Source organism: Lygodium microphyllum, chromosome 16 (genome assembly GCF_053477565.2).
Source record: "Lygodium microphyllum isolate KBCC chromosome 16, Lygodium_microphyllum_v1.1.10, whole genome shotgun sequence".
In the NCBI taxonomy this organism is placed as follows: Eukaryota; Viridiplantae; Streptophyta; class Polypodiopsida; order Schizaeales; family Lygodiaceae; genus Lygodium; species Lygodium microphyllum.
This window is the reverse complement of record NC_141150.1, coordinates 69,224,490-69,244,029: the sequence shown is the minus strand read 5'-3', so window position 1 is coordinate 69,244,029 and position 19,540 is coordinate 69,224,490. Positions and strand designations below refer to the sequence as shown.

Sequence of the window (19,540 nt, the reverse complement as noted above, 5' to 3'; positions counted from 1 at the left end):
AATAAGGGCTAGTTTCCACATTTTGGCCACTTTTTTAGTGGACGCCCACACAATGGTGCACCACCCTAGACAACTTATGCCTATAAATAGGTAGACACTTCATTCCTTCTTCACCACTCTCATTCTTCACAACCTTCTTTGGTCACCACCACTTCCCTTCTCTCCCCAGCCCCTTCCACTACCCTCGTACCCCTTCAAGAGGACATTGCAATTTGTGGCTCATGGCTGCCTTCACCCTTCCTCTTCTGCTTCAAGTCCTATTCTAGTATCAAGCCTTGTGTTTAAAGCATCTTCCACCTAGCATTACCATCATCTACTTAGCATCAACACCCTTTGTGAAACCAACTTCCTTCTCGGATAGGATGGTAAATAACCTGATTTTACACTAATTATAGCAAGCATAAATTTTACATAAACTGAAAATGCAAACATTACCACTTTAATCTTGGACATTGGACACCCTGTTGGCCCCAAAATTAGCATCCCTTGTGGTATTTCTTTATCTTATATTGCAAATGGAAGGAATACAACCAAGATCCTCTGATCTCCTCTACTAATCCAAGTGCCTCTTGCTATCAAAACTGACCAACAAGCCTCCAAACCGCCCCCTCTTTTGCTTCGGGATTGGCCTTCACCCTGCTCCTTGAAAGACAAATTCAGCCCCAAATCTAATATTAGTTGGTTGGCCTCTTGAATCTCCCTGAAATTCCTTAATTTTAGCTACTGGAATTTAGATCCTTTGCCCTCAATTTTGAGAGGGCATCCCTAAAGCATCCCGAGGTATCTGTTAAAACCCTAATTTTTACTGTAGATTAAGATTTACGGCTCAAATTGCTGAAAATGCTAAGATAACTCGAAAAATGACTAGGGGATAAAAGGAAATGCTGTAGAGAGAGAAATTTCAGAATCCATTGCAAGAAACGCAGAAAAACTACTATTGCTCTACTCATATGGCCATGAAAGCTGTCATCTATAGCTTAGGACCACCAAAAAGACCATTGCCCCCTCTTGTATGCTATCATCTGCACCAACAAGATCTTGGGCTGCTATCACCTTCTCCTAGAGAGCTCCAAACTACTATCACATACTATAGGGTTGATCTCTAGTGGCTGCAAATCACATTAGCAATCTCTCCTCACTCTCTAGAGAGTTCCAAACTACTGCCACATGCTATAGGACTAATCTCTAGTGGCTGCAAATCACATTAGCAATCTCTCCTCGCTCTCTAGAGAGTTCCAAACTACTGCCACATGCTATAGGACTGATCTTTGGTGGCTGCAAATCACATCAATAGCCCCTCCTTGCTTTCTAACAACCTCCTTCTCTCTCACAATGGCTGGAATAGACTTCCACCAACCCCTAAAAACGTTTTTTCTACTTGCATGGACAAGTTTTGCCAAGCGGCAGCCTTCTAATACCACTTTCCAGCATTATCCAACTTATTAAATTAATTTTCAAAATATTATTTATGAAAATTAATTTAGTAATTATTGTAGCATTCAAAAAATTAATTTCACTACTACAACCTGGGTTTTTACAGCCCAACTCCTCCATCTCCTTGCATCATCATCTAACTAGCGTTTCATTGCTTGGCACGCTCTTAGTATTAGAGGACTGTGGTTCGCTCTCTCGACAGCTAGTGATCATCTTCCACATCTTCAACAGCACTAGAGGACTGCAGTCCACTCCCTCTAAAGTTGTCTTTCACCTTCCAGTGATTACTTTGATAGCCCACTGCCTCAAAGACTATGTTTCGCTCCCTTCACTATATAGATTTCCCACAAGTGCTGCCATCTAACTTAGACAGGACAATGTAGCTATCTTTTGAGCTTCAGCTCCACTATATCAGCTTTTCTTGTCATAGCATGATCCAATGCATCATCATCATGTTCTTCTTGTATTTCCGAGTTTCTCTTCTCTCTCAGTATTTGCCGTATACACTTCGTGTTATTCTCCACAAATCCTATTTCCTCTTTGCACTATCGCTAATTTTGACATGGTATCGAAGCATACCTATTATTTTGACATAATACCAAAGTATATCTATTATTTTTTTAAAAAAACTATTGTGAATAAAGGCCTCACCAATTTTACCTATATACTCGTATAGAAGGCCCAAAGTACTCCCCTCCATATCAGTGATGCACAACGTAAATAAAAATGAGATTCTTCAACTATGTCTCTATCTCAATCCACCAATTCTCATCCAAAACATTACACATAAAAGCAAAAGCTTTTGGAAACTCTCACTCCATGTGAGGCACTCCTAGCATGCAATGGTCTATATCAATTTTGAACAGACCCATATCAACCTCTCCAATACAATGAACATATAAGCAAATCTAGTAGTAGAGAGCTTTAATAGCTTAAGTGTGCCATTGGCTTGAAACATGCTAGTAATGGATAGTCTCTTCTTTACAAATCTCACCATGCTTGTTGTTGTCTTAAATATATCATCGGCCCAAGATATTAGCCCAACATCTTCAATGAGCATGTCAAGGCAATGAATACATATGAAGTCCATACAATGCTAGGGAACTCATCCTCAAGCATATATCCCCTGGACACACAATTCCTTCCATTATCTGTTACCACCTATACCACATTTTGGACTCCTATGTCCATTATAACTTGTCGCATGTGCTCTTAAATGAAAGCTCCTTGGATAGTAAGACCTGAGACAACAGAGGTATCGATGGTCTTAATAAACATGGCGCATTTGCATAAAGACACCAAAACATTATATCCATTCCTTCGGCGTATATCCAACCATGCATCACATAAAATTGTACATCCATATTTTACCCGTGTCTCCTTCAAGAGCTCCAATTAAGTCTCTATGGATGCTTTTTCCTTTTGAAGCTCTCGTGTGCATAATGCATCTACTAATGGGCTATCCCACTAACACCCTATGCAACTCACTATCCTGATTATCGTCTTCCATCAATGTGTAGTGCCCACATTGAAAGAGATAGCACACCGAATAAATAAGCATATGAGCTTCCTAGTTGCCTTCACAATAGTCTACCTTTGAAGTCTTGCATGGACACTTGAACCATATAAGGAGCCCCTTTACCCACCATCACTAGAAGATGGCAACGAAGTCCTTTGTGCACTAGGACCCAATACGAATACAGATGCATCTCTTTTTAATCGGCCACTGACATCTCCAATCTGGCTAGCACCACTAGGCTCGCTAGCCTCTCCTTGCTCCACGTGTGCTTCATTACCCATATATGGTGTTGGATGAGAGGATTCATCCTCTTGTAGCTCAATCCCCATAAGCTTTCAACACCAAAGATGGAGACCTACCATTACTTCTGTTGGCACATTTTCGCTAAGCCCGATATCCTTATTGGGAACACACATCCAAGTGGTCTTTCACACAAGTTACACTCTCTAATTTCTCCAATCCACAAGCGACGTGGCTCCAAAATGGATCTGGCGCTATGATTAGAACTTATAAACTCTCGGCTTCAAACTTTTGGACTTGAAAGAAGAAAAAGGATGGAAGTTGAAAGAGCTTTAAGACATAACCTTAAGGTTAATAGCCTAGGTAATGGGAATTTGAAAAAAAGTTAAGAACTAAGAAGAAGAAGGTTGAATGAGGAGGAGAACTAGGAGGATGGAAGAATAATCAAGAAAAAGAATAATGAAAAAAGAAGAAAAACTTAGAAGGAAAGAATAAAGGAGAATAACTTAAAAGAAGAAAGGAGATGAACTTAAAAGGAGAAGGGGAAAATAATAAGAAGAAGAAAAGAAGGAATTAGAGGTGGAGTCAAGAGCTCTAGGAGATAGTGAGGCTTAAGCAAAAGGAAGAGACGATTACGAAGAAGACAAGCACAAAACTAGACGAAGATGCGCTTTCTCTCAAGATAGCCCAATCTGCCCCTCCACCACAGGGTGTCGAAACCCCGTTTACCCATCCCTGTTTAGGTTTGAAACGGCTGTTCCATTTCAAGGGAACCGAAAGGCCATTTCGAGGTACTATGCAAGGGGTAGAAAATTACACTACCTCCTTGGAAAAGACCCCCTCTCAACCTCCTTGGAGAGGCACTAGCATTCCCAAAAGGGCCCGAGGTTAGGAATGGAAATCCAATTCAACTTTGATATGAATACAAGATCCTTAGCTAGGGATGAGATGATTTTAGGTGTGGATCTAAGACCTTAGCCTATGAGAGACAATTGTCTGTATGGCTCGATTTTTTGTAAAAAGTACAAAACGTATTCTTTTTAAGCAAAAAGTCATGGTATCTTTAGCAAAGTGGTAAACATGATGTGAGGGTGTGAGAGACAAACCATCGACATCGAAACATGATCCATATTTAGGGTCAATGAAGGAAGGCAAAATTGGGTCTAAATATGGAGGTGATTCATTTCCACTCCTTGTTTCCTTCAAACAAGGAGATGACTCATCAACATAAGATAGGTATTCATGGATTTGAGCAATCAAGAAGGGTGGTCAAGTGTGCAAGAGAGAGACTCCCCACACAAGAAGACCAAAGGACAGAGTAACCCACTTGTAGATATATGTAAGACACAATGATAAAGGGTGGTGTTCACACTAGACAATGTACCAAGGTGCAAAGCAATATACTTCTGAGTATCTAGTCATGGTTTAAAACCTTCATGCGCATCAAATGTAATTTATGCTAAGATTGGATAACCTATTTTAGGCCTAAAGTAAGGATCTAGATTGAAAGAAGAGGAATCTAAAAGGGAAGTAAATGTGAGAGAAGGGTAGGAAATGTAAAGATGAATGGGAAGCACCAAACTCATACTCAAATGAAAGGATGAAAGATTTCTTTGTGGAATTTCTCTAAACATAGAGTTTTCTTCAAAACCATACTCGTACCAATCTAGGTCTCCATAGTGACTTATAGTTGGTTCCTACATAACAAAAGGAGCAGTATAGACAAAATCAAACTCACACAAAAATGGATTGTACCAAGCTACCATTGGCCTTGATTATGAAGAGTTTAAACTTTCAACTATCCCAAGTGGAAAGTCTTTTCTCAACTGAGAGGTGATCAATCTCATTAGCAAGGTGTTCCAACTAAGATATACCTTGTAAAGGAGTATGAGACGAAAAAGACTTCGGATTTTGTGAGTGATCCCTGTAAGAAAGGTCAATAGAAGAAGCGTTCTCCTCCAAATCAAGACCATAATGCCTCCTCAAGGTTTCCATTGAAGGAGTAGCTGAAAAAAGCATTAGAGGATCTAAAGATGGAGACATTTAAGCCACATGAATCAAATACATGTCGTTTGTGTATCTCACACAAAACCAAGCTCTCCATGACAACCATAGGATACTCTTTAAAAGAGCATCATCTCTGATACCATGTGAAGATATGCTAGGTTTTGCATTAAAAAAACACAGAATGTATAAACACAGCTAAAACACAATAACTCAGATAGTAACACAATAAACGCAAACTCTAAACACAAAATGCAAAAAACAAAAACACAAACACAAACAGAGAAGAAAGAGAACTCTGAAGTGAATGAATCAATGTTGTAAATGAATGAGAGAATGTACTCAATGCCTAAGGGCAAAGGTTGCCCAATGGTCGGTGGCTCTCATGGGAGCCGGCTGAGAACAATATCAATGTATGTTGTCCACAAAAGATAGATCCCGAGTGAAATAATCACCAATTGGAATAAAGGCTGATAGAGAAAAGTGTTGAAAATAAAAAACAACCAATTGTAAATGCAAACACAAATCAGACCAATGTTGGAAATGAAAGGGCAACATGCTAGAAACCAAGATGCAGCAGTGTCTGGGGCTGGAACTGGTAAACACAGCAATGTAACCACCTAAAGATAATGGCAGCTGGTCACTTGCAGCTATGAGAGGCTAGGCAATAGCTATAGACTATGTAGTAGTAGTCATTAGGGGCTGGACAGCTAGTGGAAGAGGGCTGACCGCTAAAAAATGCGAGACAAGGATGGGCTAAATGATACGAAGTCTGCCTATTTTTAGATGCAAAAGGATCCTCCCAAATTAGGGTTTTGCTTATGGGACACAAAGACTCTAGGGGACCACACACCATTTAACGAAACTTTTGATAATTTACATGTTTTTGGGCTGTTTTAAAGAGATCAATTTATAACACATTTCTAGCTCAATAGTTACACCTCATGACATGTGGTTGGACACTTGTCTCATGCTACTCCACTTTCCCTTTTTGCACTAACTCTCCTCTTTCTCTTATAAAGAGAGCTCATTTTTATTCATTCTATACCAATTTTCTTGTCTATAAACTCTTGTACAATAGTTGAAGATAGCCTCAAATTGGCCTCATCCACCTCCATCGTCATCTTCTACTAATCCAAAATCGAATACCTCCATATTTCCTCTTTTTTTACTCTTGGTTTTTAGGAAGCAGACCTATAAATTCATTACAACCCCTACTTCTCAAGCTCTTATTCCATTTCATAAACAAGAAGCAAGCCATATTAATATATTGCTGATTAACAACGGAGAAAGGTTGATTTTCCCTCTTTCAACTCTCATCTTATAAAGAAATTGGTTGTTTTTTTTTAAATAGCATAGCAAGTGATGCATGTGTAAATATACATCTTTTACCTGATCTTGTGAGAGTGAAGTAATTCTTCTCACTCTTAGGTTGATCGTAACTTAGCTCTTCCCTTCGGAACTTGGGTTGAGCAAAAATACACTCCTTTTTTTAGGGTGGAGCAGGGAGGAGTGGGGCATGGTATTTTTGTTAGCAGTCATGTTTGTCATGCCTTGTCATCTCCTGCCTCTCAGCCTCAAATGAGAACATTTAGGACATTAGGAGCTTTGACATGTCTATCGTGTTTTGATGGGGGAGGCTAATCACTCTCAAGTGGCTATCTGATTGCATTTCTACGCATTTCCTTCAATTGTCAACATCCTATATGCATTTCTAGGTCAATTTCTGCATGTCTCAATTTACCTCCACCTGCCAGACATTGTTTATGTTTATCGAGATTTTTTTGTGGCCACCTATCATTTATTTGGCATTTTTCCAATGCAACCATTAGTAAATGTTGGTCTGACCAATATTTATGGCATTTATTGTTACAAGTCGGCCAGTTTAGGGCATTTATGGCTATGTATAGCTTGCCCATCCAACACTTAGCAAATTATCTCGTTCAGTCTTCGTCCTCTCCCACAGATCCATACTCTAACACTCCTCCTCTGTGCTTGGTATTGCCGTCATCATCAATCTGATCTGGAGCCCTCACTAACGTTGTGGGTTGCGTGCAAGGACTGATCAATCTCCTTTCACTTTCTCATTTGTGTATCAGCATTATTCCTTGTTCAGTGTAGATTTCATTCTTCTTTTCTTGTAATCTCTCTCTCTTCCTTTGTCTCTATGTTTTTGTTCCCTTCCGTTGCGCACTCTCACATGGTGTCATTATCTGAGAGAGACACAAAGTACCTTATTCTTGCAGAGGAGGCCATCCACATCTACATTTGCTGCAAACACAACCTTTTGTGGAGTACCTCTGTAGAGGCAACATCATTTAGCATCTAGGCGTCAACTTTCAATGCTAGGCATCCACCTTTTGCCACCAATCAACTGTCCTAGTGTGGAGGAGACCTTCTACAATGCCAAACGACAGTGTTTGATCAGCATTTTGTGGAAACGCAAGCTTCTACCTACAAGCAACAACTCCCTTGGCTAGGAGACTACTTCTACCATCAAGCAAAAGAATCTACAACATTTTGTGTTTTTTGCAGCTACTTCTTGGCAAACAACAGTTTACTTCCCCTAGGCAGACCTTCTACATCGAGATCTCTACATCCTAGCTGAATCCTCCTATTTCAGGGCTGTCCATAAACAAACGCAACTTTTTGTGGATATTTGCATATATAAACAAAGATTTTTATCAACAATTCTTTGCTAGCTTAGAGGATGAGATCTCTATTCCTTCCTCTAAAAGACCAAGAGATTTTCGTGCTAGTTCACGCGACAAACGAAGGTTACCTAGCCCATTTGTTCAAGAACCCTCTCCTCCCCGTTCTCTCCATTTCATATGCTTTCCATGGCACCCTCTATACAAATGCCTATACTCCCTTCTTTACCCAAAGAGGACCAACTTAATGGTCCAAACTACCACTATGGTCGTGTAAGGTGGAGTGTATCCTTCATACCTTCGATCTTTGGGAGTTTGTTACCCACCCTATTCCCCATCCCGTGGAGGATCCCACAGTTGGATCATCGATGGATCATGCGGCCTTGTGGCAGGATTATGTCCTAGTGCATGTGTACAGGTTGCGAAAAGCAACGGACGCGTGGACAAAACTTGCTTCTTTATACCATCAAAAGACATTTGCCCACTGGATTACTCTCAAGAAGAAATTACAGATGCTCATTGTCGATGATTCTCTATCTATGAAGGATCATATCAACAGGTTGAAGGACATGAGGGATGAGCTTGTGTCCCTTGGCAAGATGATCTCTTCAGAGGATTGACTCAGCTACCATCTCCCCATTTGAGATCCTCTACACCAGCCTTATCACATCAAGGACCCGTGAGAAGCTTCTATGGGAGGAGCTTGACCCGCCTGTTTTGAAGCATGACGAGCACACCAAAGAGGTAGCCAGTGGATCCACCTCCATCAAAGCTTGGAAGTGGTTATAGCAGCTTCATGGAAATCCCTAGAAAGAAGCATTGTGAAGTAGAGTGAATAACATCATGAGATACTTGAATGGCACTAAAGCCATGTGGATTTGCTTTGGAAGGAATGATGCATCTATCTTTGGTTATGTCATTGTAAATTTTACAAAAGTGTAAACTCCAAGAAGTCTATGATAGGAATTGTTTTTCTGTTTATAGGAGGTGCAGTTTCATGGATCACTCAATTACAGCCACGTATAGCCTTGTCTACCACTAAGGCCAAATATATTGCTGCCATTGAGGCATGCAAGGAAGCTATATGGCTTACTCATCTAGTGGGAGATCTAGGCATTGTAGAGGAGAGATGTCTATTTTACATAATGATAATTAGAGTGCCATCCAGTTGGCATGGAATTCTATCTTTCATGAAAAGACAATGAACATAGAGATGAAGTATCATCACTTCATTAGGGAAGGCTTAAGGACAAGTGGGTTTAGCTTATCAAAATTCACATAGATGATAACTTGCAAATTCATGAGGAAGAGTTTCTCTTCTGAGTGCTTTGCATATTGCGAACTACTAATGAGCATTGCATAGCATCTTTATTGGATTCTTCTTATTACTGCACATGGGGGGCAAGCTCTTGACTCAATGTGATCACTCTACACCTTCCCCAAAAGTTCAGCCTGCATGTGCGTGTTACTTTGCACGTGACTGTATAATTAAATGGTTTGTCCATAGGCTGGTTGACTGCTGTTGCTACAGCCAAATGCTGTTACTGTGCCTACCCATTACATCTCCTGCCAGAGGTGCCACCTGTGTCCATGCTCTTGAACTACCCATCATGCCTATCAGCACCCAAGACAGATATTCGGATACTTTTCGACATCAACTTGAGTGTCTAAAAGGACATAACCTTCGAAGAGAACACAAATTGATTTAATATCGCAGGCTACAACATGAAAAACTGCAATTTGAAGTGCACAATAAATTTAGAATTACATACCTTGACCATGTTTGCTTCTGTGAAATCCCAAGGAGCATCGGGGTTGTTGTCAGGTGTATTCTTGTGCTGAAAACATACACAGAGAGAAAGAGAGAGAGATCATGTCAAAAAAGCATGCAATACATCATGAATGGATGGAGGGAGTAAGGATCCAGGCAATGTGGTCGTACAATGTTCAGAGCGGTGGAATATGGCTCCGAGAAAAGCCTATTTGCTCGCTGGACCTGCGATTAACAGAGGAATCACGGATAAAGAAAATGAGGCGGACGACAACAGAGAACATCACAGTGAAAAACACAGAAACAGAAGAGCATATTACTGGAGCAAGATTAAGGGTAGCTCTTTAGATGGAAACCTGTGCAGAAGCCGGGAAATAATTATGGGAAGAGGAAGCGGACGCCCTCCTGGCAATGGCCAAGGCCTGTCCCAGACGGCGGCAAGCCAGCATTTTGGCAGCGTCCGAAGCGAAGACGATGTCCCCGATTAGAGGGCCTCCATTAACGTTCAGGACTTCAAAAGCCAAGAGCCTCCATTAACATGCACATCGGACCAACAATTGCCTTTGAAGGAACCCCTTTTTATGGTTTTTGGGCCAGTGAATATATATTTACATATTTTATATTTTATATTTTATATTTTCTTATTATTTGATCTGATTAAGCTCTCTGCCTAGGGGGGAACTACTAGATTTCGATTCCTAATTCGATCATGTCGTGTGGAATTCGATTCCAACTGAAAAACTAGTGGATTTCTTGCATCCATATGATGTGCTATGAGGGTGTCAAATAAAGTGCTAGCAATGGCATTGCATTTTTTTCTCCACCCAATTGTTTGATTGGGCTCCATTCTAACCTCCTTTAGTGGAGAAAAAAATTTCGCCCATCTTGATGCCATGGAGCCTTACCTACCAAACGAAGTTGACCTTTTAGGCTTTGAATCTTCTCAATCTCATGCACCTACCCTACCATATGGTTTAGTTGCTCATTAACACCACTAATTCAAGGATTTTGAGAGAGACAAACAGCTTGGGCACTCAAGGGATTCCATACCTAAACCCATCAACTTCATTGTGTGTCACATCAATAGCACATCCCTATCTAAATCCCATATGTACTAAATTAGAGCCTACCAAAGTTACAAGCATAGCCATGACTATTAGCAAGATGTGTTGAGCTCTCATGTGGAATGATTCCCAAGCCCTACCTACATACAAGAGAGAGAAAGGTCCATCATGCTTTAATAATACCATCCCTTAATTAATTGGCCCTCTCTCCGTGTCACAACTTTCTTACCGAAAGTTTAGTTGAAAGGTTGTATGTGCCCTGAATGAGAAGAGGGAGGGAGGGATATGTATCAATGTGTATAAGATGTCAAATGGAGATATGGATGCAAATATAGATACATCCAAAACTCAAGGAACCATCATCTATCTTCACGAGAAAGAAACATAATTGAAAAACCCATCTAACAAGCAATATGATAAACTAAAAAAGAAAAAACTAGGGATTTGATACAACTACCATACATGGCAAAGGTAATAATGAACGTAGAATTGAGATGAAAATTTGTGGAGGCAACGAGAGGATCAATTTAATATCATGATGTCCCTCATGAGTCTATCCTATATATATATATATATATATATATATATATATATATATATATATATATATATATATATATAGAGAGAGAGAGAGAGAGAGAGTGTGTGTGTGTGTGTGTGTGCGCGCGCGCGTGCATATGTAACGTGTCTGCCCCTCAAATTGCGGGACACGTCTTAGCAGCCCATCAAGAGATCAATCTAGAAGACGCCGCCCGGCACTCCCAAGGAGTGACATGGGGTTTGCCAACTAGGGTCTCTCGAGTCTGCCTCGCAACAGAACTTATTTGGTCGTTCCCATTAGGATCGACCCGAAGTCTGGGTTCCTAGCAGTCAAGTCTTCCTAACAGCCTTCTAGCATCGGTCGACAACCGCTCCACTTTGCGTAGATACAACTGGACCCAAGCAGACTCATACCGCACTTGGTTCAAAGAGAATGGGAAACGAGAGGGAGGTATCGCTCAACCTCTCTGCCAGTAGGGCATAGTCCCATTCCGGTCCCCTAAAATGGTATGAATCAGGGTTCTAACCAACATTGTCTAAGGTCATCGTTCGACTTTTCCTAACATTTCTCGTTAACATTTCCTTTGAGGAAAGCTCTCGGCTAACCGAGACCACCCTGCCGTAGGATGGACCCGACGGTCACATCCACCAGGCTTCCCTCGGGGGTTGTTTTAGTTATCTAATTACCTACCACATTATGTTCGACACATAAAAGCAGCTTCCTTAATTAACCCGTTAATCACAGGTTCCTTTACGTAATTTAGGGCACAAACACGAAGACAAGATAAAACAAGATCAAACACTTCCTTAACTTATCTTCAGATTAATGTTTGTCTCCTGCCCGTACATGAGAATTAAGTGTCCCTTTCTGCCTCCACAAAAAAATCCTTCCGTCTCCTGACAATAAAAACCAGAAGGTTTATCCTACCAAGATTCTGCCTTGTAACTAGTATCAAGGCCTCAAGATCCCATCTCGAGTCACATAGAACACTTGTGTAGGGTCCGGAGGCATTGGGATTTATGGCCAGAGCCCCCCCGGCACCCAAGCATCCTCCTACGCCAAGTAATTTCCACAGAGAGACCTCTCGCGGCGGGTTCGGTCCACATTCCCAGCACGGATTCATAACCCCCTTAGTTAGGGTTTGGCACTTCGCGGGGGGTAGCTAGCGCCATCCTTCCTTAATTATCCCTTTAGAAAATCAACCACTGTTGAAGCAACCAAGCTTAATAGCATTTACTAGGGAAAACATCCCTTTTGTTTCCATGGCAATCAGTCATCTTAGACCCGGCCATGCAATCATCAATCACAAACAACTTGGATTAGCATCCAAAACCACATCAAGCAATTACCTTGCTTATGCTCCACCTATCCTTAGTAAGATTCTCTCCTCTTACCAACACAACCAGTCGACATTCACTTGGAGATACCCTTTTCAACCAACGAGCATAACTTGGGTCAACAATCCATCTTTAACAAGATCAACCTTCGTTAAAACCATTTCAACAGTTCCAAGTAACATGCTTAGCATAAATCAACTATCCTAAAGTTCGCTCTCCCCCTTGGGTTAGGGCTTTGCAAGGTCGATTTAACAAATTCCTTTTACTAGAGTTGCCGGAGGCTTGGTGGTATTCATGTCTCCGCTTGCATTGGATATGTTCATAGCTTCGTTTGCAACTTCAGCACTTGTGCTCCTTGTAACTCGTCTCTTGGGTGCTATCCTTGTGTGTTCCTGGTCTTGCAACCCTTGAGGTAAATTGACCGCTCTTGCCCTGGCGGAAGGAAGTGGTATGCGGGTTCACAAGGAATCTAAGACCAAACAATGTGACTTCAATATGCATAATTCTTCTTCTTCTTTTACCCTCTCCCCAATTTGTTTTCCATCTATCTCACCCTCTCCATCTCATAGTCTTCTCTCCCTCTCTCTTTCTCTCTCACTCTCCCTATATCCTTCCCTAATTATCTTTCATTTCTCTCTATCTCTCTTCTTCTTCTTCTTCTTCTTTTCCTCTCTCTTCCTCTTCTTCTCCTCCTTTCTCCTTCTCTCTTTCCCTCTTCTTCTCCTTCTTTCTCTCCCTTTCTCTACTTCTCCTTCTTTCTCTCCCTTCCTCTTCTTCTTCTTCTTCTTCTCCTTCTCTCTCTCACTTCCTCTTCTTCTCCTTCTCTCTCCCTCTTCCTCTTCTTCTTCTTCTTCTTCTCATTCTCTCTCTCTCTTCTTCTTCTCCTTCTCTCTCTCTCTCTTCTTCTTCTTCTTCTTCTCCTTTCCTCTCTCCTTCTTCTTCTTCTCCTCCTCTCTCTCCCTCTTCTTCTTCTCCTCTCCTCTCTCTCCCTCTTCTTCTTCTCCTCTCTCTCTCTCTCTCTCTCTCTCTCTCTCTCTCTCTCTCTCTCTCTCTCTCTCTCTCTCTCTCTCTCTCTCTCTCTCTCTCTCTCTCTCCACAGGAAAGCACGGGAGGGTGCCGCTGCTTGCGTAAGCTGGAGGGGGGGGGAGGGGAGGGAGGACCTGCCGTCGAAGCTGGAGGAGGGGGCGCGTTCAGTGAGGAAGGGGGGCCCATGTTGCAATCCGCAACGGAGGGGGGGGGGAAGGGGTGACGAGCACATGGGGGCCTGTTGCTGTCGCAAATGTAGAGGGGGGGGTGCGACGATTTATAGGAGGGGGAGGAGGGTGGCATGGCCGCCACCCCTCCCACCTGGGGGGCTGCATGCCCCCTATTTACTGCACTTCACTCCCTCTCTCTCTCTCCCCTCGGCGGGGAGAGGGAGAGGGATAAAAAAATTTAAATTAAAGTTAATAAAATTTAAAGGGGGGTTCCTATGGGGGGAGGCACAGGGGGCACACAGGGGGGGGGATGTTACATCCTCTCCCCCTTAGAGGAATCGAGATGTCCTCATCTAGAGAGAAATTGGGGAAGACAAGCACTGATGGGGCTTATGACCTATGGGTTAAGACCCACCATGTATCCGTTATGCTACTCTTAATGTTTCAAGTAGTGCATTCATATTATTTGAATTGACCATACATACAAGAGTAGGATTTATTCTCAATTGTGTTACATATTGATTAAGCTTCTAGGAATTTTAGTCCTCCTAATAAGGTTTAGTGAGCTCTAGATCTTCGTCTTCATCTGATTCGTCTATATATCCATAGACTGCACCTATGTAGCTTCGTTATCTTGGAGGCTCAATGTCTTTTGGACTTAGATCAGGGCAGTCTACTTGGATGTGCCCTAGCTCATTACAATGGAAGCATTGACGGTAGGGACATCTCCTACGGATGTGCCCTATTTCTCCGCACGTGCGGCATCTCTTATCCTGATCTCCATAGTCATCTTTGCTACAATTGCCCAATTTAAGTCTTGGACGATTGGATTCGCTCAGAGTAATGAGTCTTGCAAGTCCGTTGGGCGCATCGATTCCAATCGAGTGTTTATGGGTGGATTCAACCGAACACAGAATTTTGACACCTATTGTGTCATATCCATTGGGGGTGCATACTTTAGGAGTGAAATGAACTTCGAATAATATGCTTCAAGGGATAATCCTAGCTGCTTCAAGCCATAGAATTCATTCATCTTTTGTGTGCGGTAGGCAGGTGGCAAATACCTCCCTTGCACAACTTCCTTAAGCTTATCCCAAGTGATTGTCCCCTCAGAGATTGCTTGGTCTCTGCACCACTGTTTCCACCAAAGTCTCGCTTTGCTTGTAAGCTTAAGTTTGGCGAGAATAGCTTGGTTACAAGGTGCAGTTCCTGCTGCCTCAAAATAGTCCTCCATGGACTCAATCAAGATCTCGGCGTCAGCTTGAACAGTCCTTCCCTTGCCATCAAACTCGGGTGCCTTAATTTGCTTGAGAAGAAATTTCTTCTCTTGCATGTCAGCATTCGTGGGTGCAGAAGGTGCTGACAATCAAGCCATACCACTTAGGTTATTTCTATTTAGGATATGTCTATGAACCAAACATTAATCAATCATGTATAATTATGAAGTTTTGCTTTGATACTAACTGTAACGTGCCCACCCCTCAAATTGCGGGGCACGTCTTAGCAACCCATCGAGAGATCAATCTAGAAGACGCCGCCTGGCACTCCCAAGGAATGACACGAGGTTTGCCAGCTAGGGTGTCTCGAGTCTGCCTCACAACGAAACTTATTCGACCGTTCACACTAGGATCGATCCGAATTCCAAGTTCCTAGCAGTCAAGTCTTCCTAACAGCCTTCTAGCATCAGTCGACAGCCGCTCCACTTTGCATAGATACAACTGGACCCAAGCAGACTCATACCACACTTGGCTCAAAGAGAATGGGAAAGGAGAGAGAGGTATCGCTTGACCTCTCTGCTCGTAGGGCATAGTCCCATTCTGGTCCCCTAAAATGGTATGAATCAGGGTTCTAACCAACATTGTCTAAGGTCATCGTCCAACTTTTCTTAACATTTCTTGTTAACATTTCCTTTGAGGAAAGCTCTCGGCTAACCGAGACCACCCTGCCGTAGGATGGACCCGACGATCACATCCACCACGCTTCCCTCAGGGGTTGTTTTTGTTATCTAGTTACCTACCACATTATGTTCGACACATAAAAACAACTTCCTTAATTAACCCGTTAATCACAGGTTCCTTTACGTAATTTAGGGCACAAACACGAAGACAAGATAAAACAAGATCAAACACTTCCTTAACTTATCTTCAGATTAATGTTTGTCTCCTGCCCATACATGAGAATTAAATGTCCCTTTCTGCCTCCGCAGAAAAATCCTTCCGTCTCCTGGCAATAAAAAACCCAAAGGTTTATCCTACCAAGATTCTGCCTTGTAACTAGTATCAAGGCCTCGAGATCCCATCTCGAGTCGCGTAGAACACTTATGTAGGGTCCGAAGGCATTGGGATTTACGGCCAGAACCCCCTTCGACACCCAACCATCCTCCTACGCCAAGTAATTTTCACAGAGAGACCTCTCGCGGCGGGTTTGGTCCACATTCTTGACGTGGATTCATAACCCCCTTGGTTAGGGTTTGGCAATTCGCGGGGGGTAGCTAGCGCCATCCTTCCTTAATTATCCCTTTAGGAAATCAACCACAGCTGAAGCAACTAGCTTGATAACATTTACTAGGGAAAACATCCCTTTTGTTTCCATGGCAATCAGTCATCTCAGACCCGGCCATGCAATCATCAATCACAAACAACTTGGATTAGCATCCAAAACCACATCAAGCAATCACCTTGCTTATGATCCACCTATCCTTAGTAAGATTCTCTCCTCTTACCAACATAACCAATCGACATTCACTTGAAGATACCCTTTTCAACCAACCAAGCATAACTTGGGTCAACAATTCATCTTTAACAAGATCAACCTTCGTTAAAACCATTTCAACAGTTCCAAGCAACATGCTTAGCATAAATCAACTACCCTAAAGTTCGCTCTCCCCCTTGGGTTAGGGCTTTGCAAGGTCGATTTAACAAATTCCTTCTAGATCCTTTAAATGAACTAAGTGATTTCACCTTGACCTATTTTGGGTAGAAGATCAACCCATCTTAAGCTCTTTAATGGTGAATACATGCAATTCTACCTCTATTTAAGAATTCAAGATGCGTGAGAAGAATCTAAATTCTGGTACAACCTGGATATGAGCTACAGTTGCCGGAGGGTTGGTGGTATTTATGTCTCCGCTTGCATTGGATATGTTCCTAGCTCCGTTTGCAACTTCAGCACTTGTGCTCCTTGTAACTCGTCTCTTGGGTGCCATCCTTGTGCGTTCTTGGTCTTTCAACCCTTGAGGTAAATTGACCGCTCTTGCCCTGGCGGAAGGAAGTGGTACACAGGTTCACAAGGAATCTAAGGCCAAACAATGTGACTTCAACATGCATAACTCTTCTTCTTCTTTTACCCTCTCCCCAATTTGTTTTCCATCTATCTCACCCTCTCCATCTCATAGTCTTCTCTCCCTCTCTCTTTCTCACTCGCTCTCCCTATATCCTTCCCTAATTATCTTCCACTTCTCTCTATCCCTCTTCTTCTTCTTCTTCTTTTCCTCTCTCTTCCTCTTCTTCTCCTCCTTTCTCCTTCTCTCTTTCCCTCTTCTTCTCCTTCTTTCTCTCCCTTCCTCCTCTTCTTCTTCTTCTTCTTCTTCTCCTTCTCTCTATCTCTCTTCTTCCTCTTCTTCTTCTCCTTCTCTCTCTCCCTTCCTCTTCTTCTCCTTCCCTCTCTCTCTCTTCTTCTTATTCTTATTCTCCTTCTCTCTCTCTCTCTCTTCTTCTTCTTCTTCTTCTTCTCCTTCCCTCTCTCCCTCTTCTTCTTCTCCTTCTCTCTCTCCCTCTTCTTCTTCTTCTTCTCCTTCTTCTTCTTCTTCTTCTTCTTCTTCTTCTTCTTCTTCTTCTCCTCTCTCTCTCTTCTTCTCCTTCTTCTTATTTTCTTCTCTCCTCCTCCTACTCTCTCTCTCCCTCTTCTTTTTCTCCTTCTCCTTTTCTTCTCCTCCTCTCTTCTCTCCCTCCTCCTCCTCCTCCTCCTCCTCCTCCTCCTCCTCCTCCTCCTCCTCCTCCTCCTCCTCTTCTTCTTCTTCTTCTCTCTCTCTCTCTCTCTCTCTCTCTCTCTCTCTCTCTCTCTCTCTCTCTCTCTCTCTCTCTCTCTCTCTCTCTCTCTCTCTCTCTCTCTCTCTCTCTCTCTCTCTGTGTTCACGGGAAAGCACGGGAGGGTGCCGCTGCTTGCGCAAGCTGGGGGGGGGGACCTGCCATCGAAGCTGGAGGAGGGGGTGCGTTCAGTGTGACGAAGGGGGGGGGGGGGTGCTGCAGTCTGCAACGGGGGGGAGGGTGACGAGCATGAGGAGGCTTGCTGCTGCCGCAGACGCAGAGGGGGGGGTGTGACGCTTTATAGGAGGGGGAGGAGGGTGCCATGGCCGCCACCCCTCCCACCTGGGGGGCTGCATGCCCCCCACTTATTGCATTTCACTCCCTCTCTCTCTCTCCCCGACGTATTGTCGACAAGGAGAGGGAGAGGGATTTAAAAAATTGAATTAAAGTTAATAAAATTTAAAGGGGGGGTTCCTATGGGGGGGTACGAGGGGCACACAGGGGGGGATGTTACAGCATAATAAAACTCACATTCAATTTTATTGTCAGAAATAGGGAAAATGATAGAGGGATGAAGAATGTATGTACAGACACATGTGTGCATAGGCTTGCACATGCATGTGTGTGTGTGAGCATGGTACAGTGCACATTCACATCTATTGTACAAGTACAAGGATGTGGATTTTTGACTCAAATTTCTTCTATAGCACATGAACATGGATTTTGATTGTTTTGATCCATGAAGGTCTTAGATATAGCATTTGGTATAAAGATCTCAATTATTACTAATTACATTCATGAGTTCTCAGTTCCAACAATTGTAGTTCATGCATCATGCGCTCATATTAAAGGACCAATTACCTTTATGAATTAGCCATACAATCATTTCATGCTTTATCGATCCTTCTTATGTCTATCCGAGGATGAAATAAAAGTTGTACATAGCATATGGTATAAAGATCTCAATGACTACTAATTGCATCCATGAGTTTCTGAATCCAACAATTATAGTTCATGGCCATGCCAAGGATGTCACTAAGCTTTTAGCAAATCTAACCAAGGATGTAATAAGCTTATGGAAAAAGAAGAATACTTTCAAGTACTGATTTTAATGGCAACATCAAGAACAAACAAATGTAGATCTTCCCTTTTACATGCTTGAGATGGTTCAGAAAGCAAGGTGCAACATGACTTCATCGTCAAACCTTTAGAGCAACTAGATGGAAAGATACAACATTAATCATTAGGCCTAACTTGGGTGCATTGCCATCATTTAAATAGTGTGCAATATCACGTGTCATAAATGTGGAATGATAGGTTGGAAGGTTGGATGAAAGAGTAGCATTTATTATGGGTGGGTAGTGTAGCATGGTGATGCCCAAATGGTATGGGTACTAGCATGGATATTGTCAAAGTTGAACACTGTAGCATTAACTTACCTTCTAGGTAAGTCAAAGCTTGATGAAGTGCAATTGATGATAAGCCTTTTGCTAACTTGATTTGGTGGGTCTCTTCATAATGGATTATGACTTGAGATGTAGGAAATGTGATCACAAGGTGCAAACAAATCAACAACTTTTTGATGGAAGAGAGGTAAAAGAGATTATGTTCTCTATGATCTCCAATACCTACAATTAAAACCTCACATGTAGTTGTGATGAAGGGGAGTGCTAATTGATTGTTCATAGGAAATGTGTTGTTGTATTAGGAGATGCATCTAATGCTACACAAGATAAAACCTCGTAAACCACACTCAAG

General features: G+C 42.3%; 1 protein-coding gene across 1 annotated transcript in view; it reads right to left on the bottom strand.

Annotated features, from left to right (window-relative positions):
• The window catches only part of LOC148022952 (NADH dehydrogenase [ubiquinone] flavoprotein 2, mitochondrial-like), a 44,653-nt gene extending 34,470 nt beyond the window's left edge, over positions 1-10,183 (bottom strand). The window contains exons 1-3 of the mRNA XM_087695878.1: positions 9,976-10,183; positions 9,791-9,844; positions 9,621-9,686 (exon numbers count right to left, since the gene is read on the bottom strand). Of these exons, the coding sequence (XP_087552004.1) occupies positions 9,621-9,686; positions 9,791-9,844; positions 9,976-10,068 (213 nt within the window). The 5' untranslated portion in view covers positions 10,069-10,183. The remainder of the gene's footprint in view (positions 1-9,620; positions 9,687-9,790; positions 9,845-9,975) is intronic.
• Positions 10,184-19,540: the final 9,357 nt, after the last annotated feature.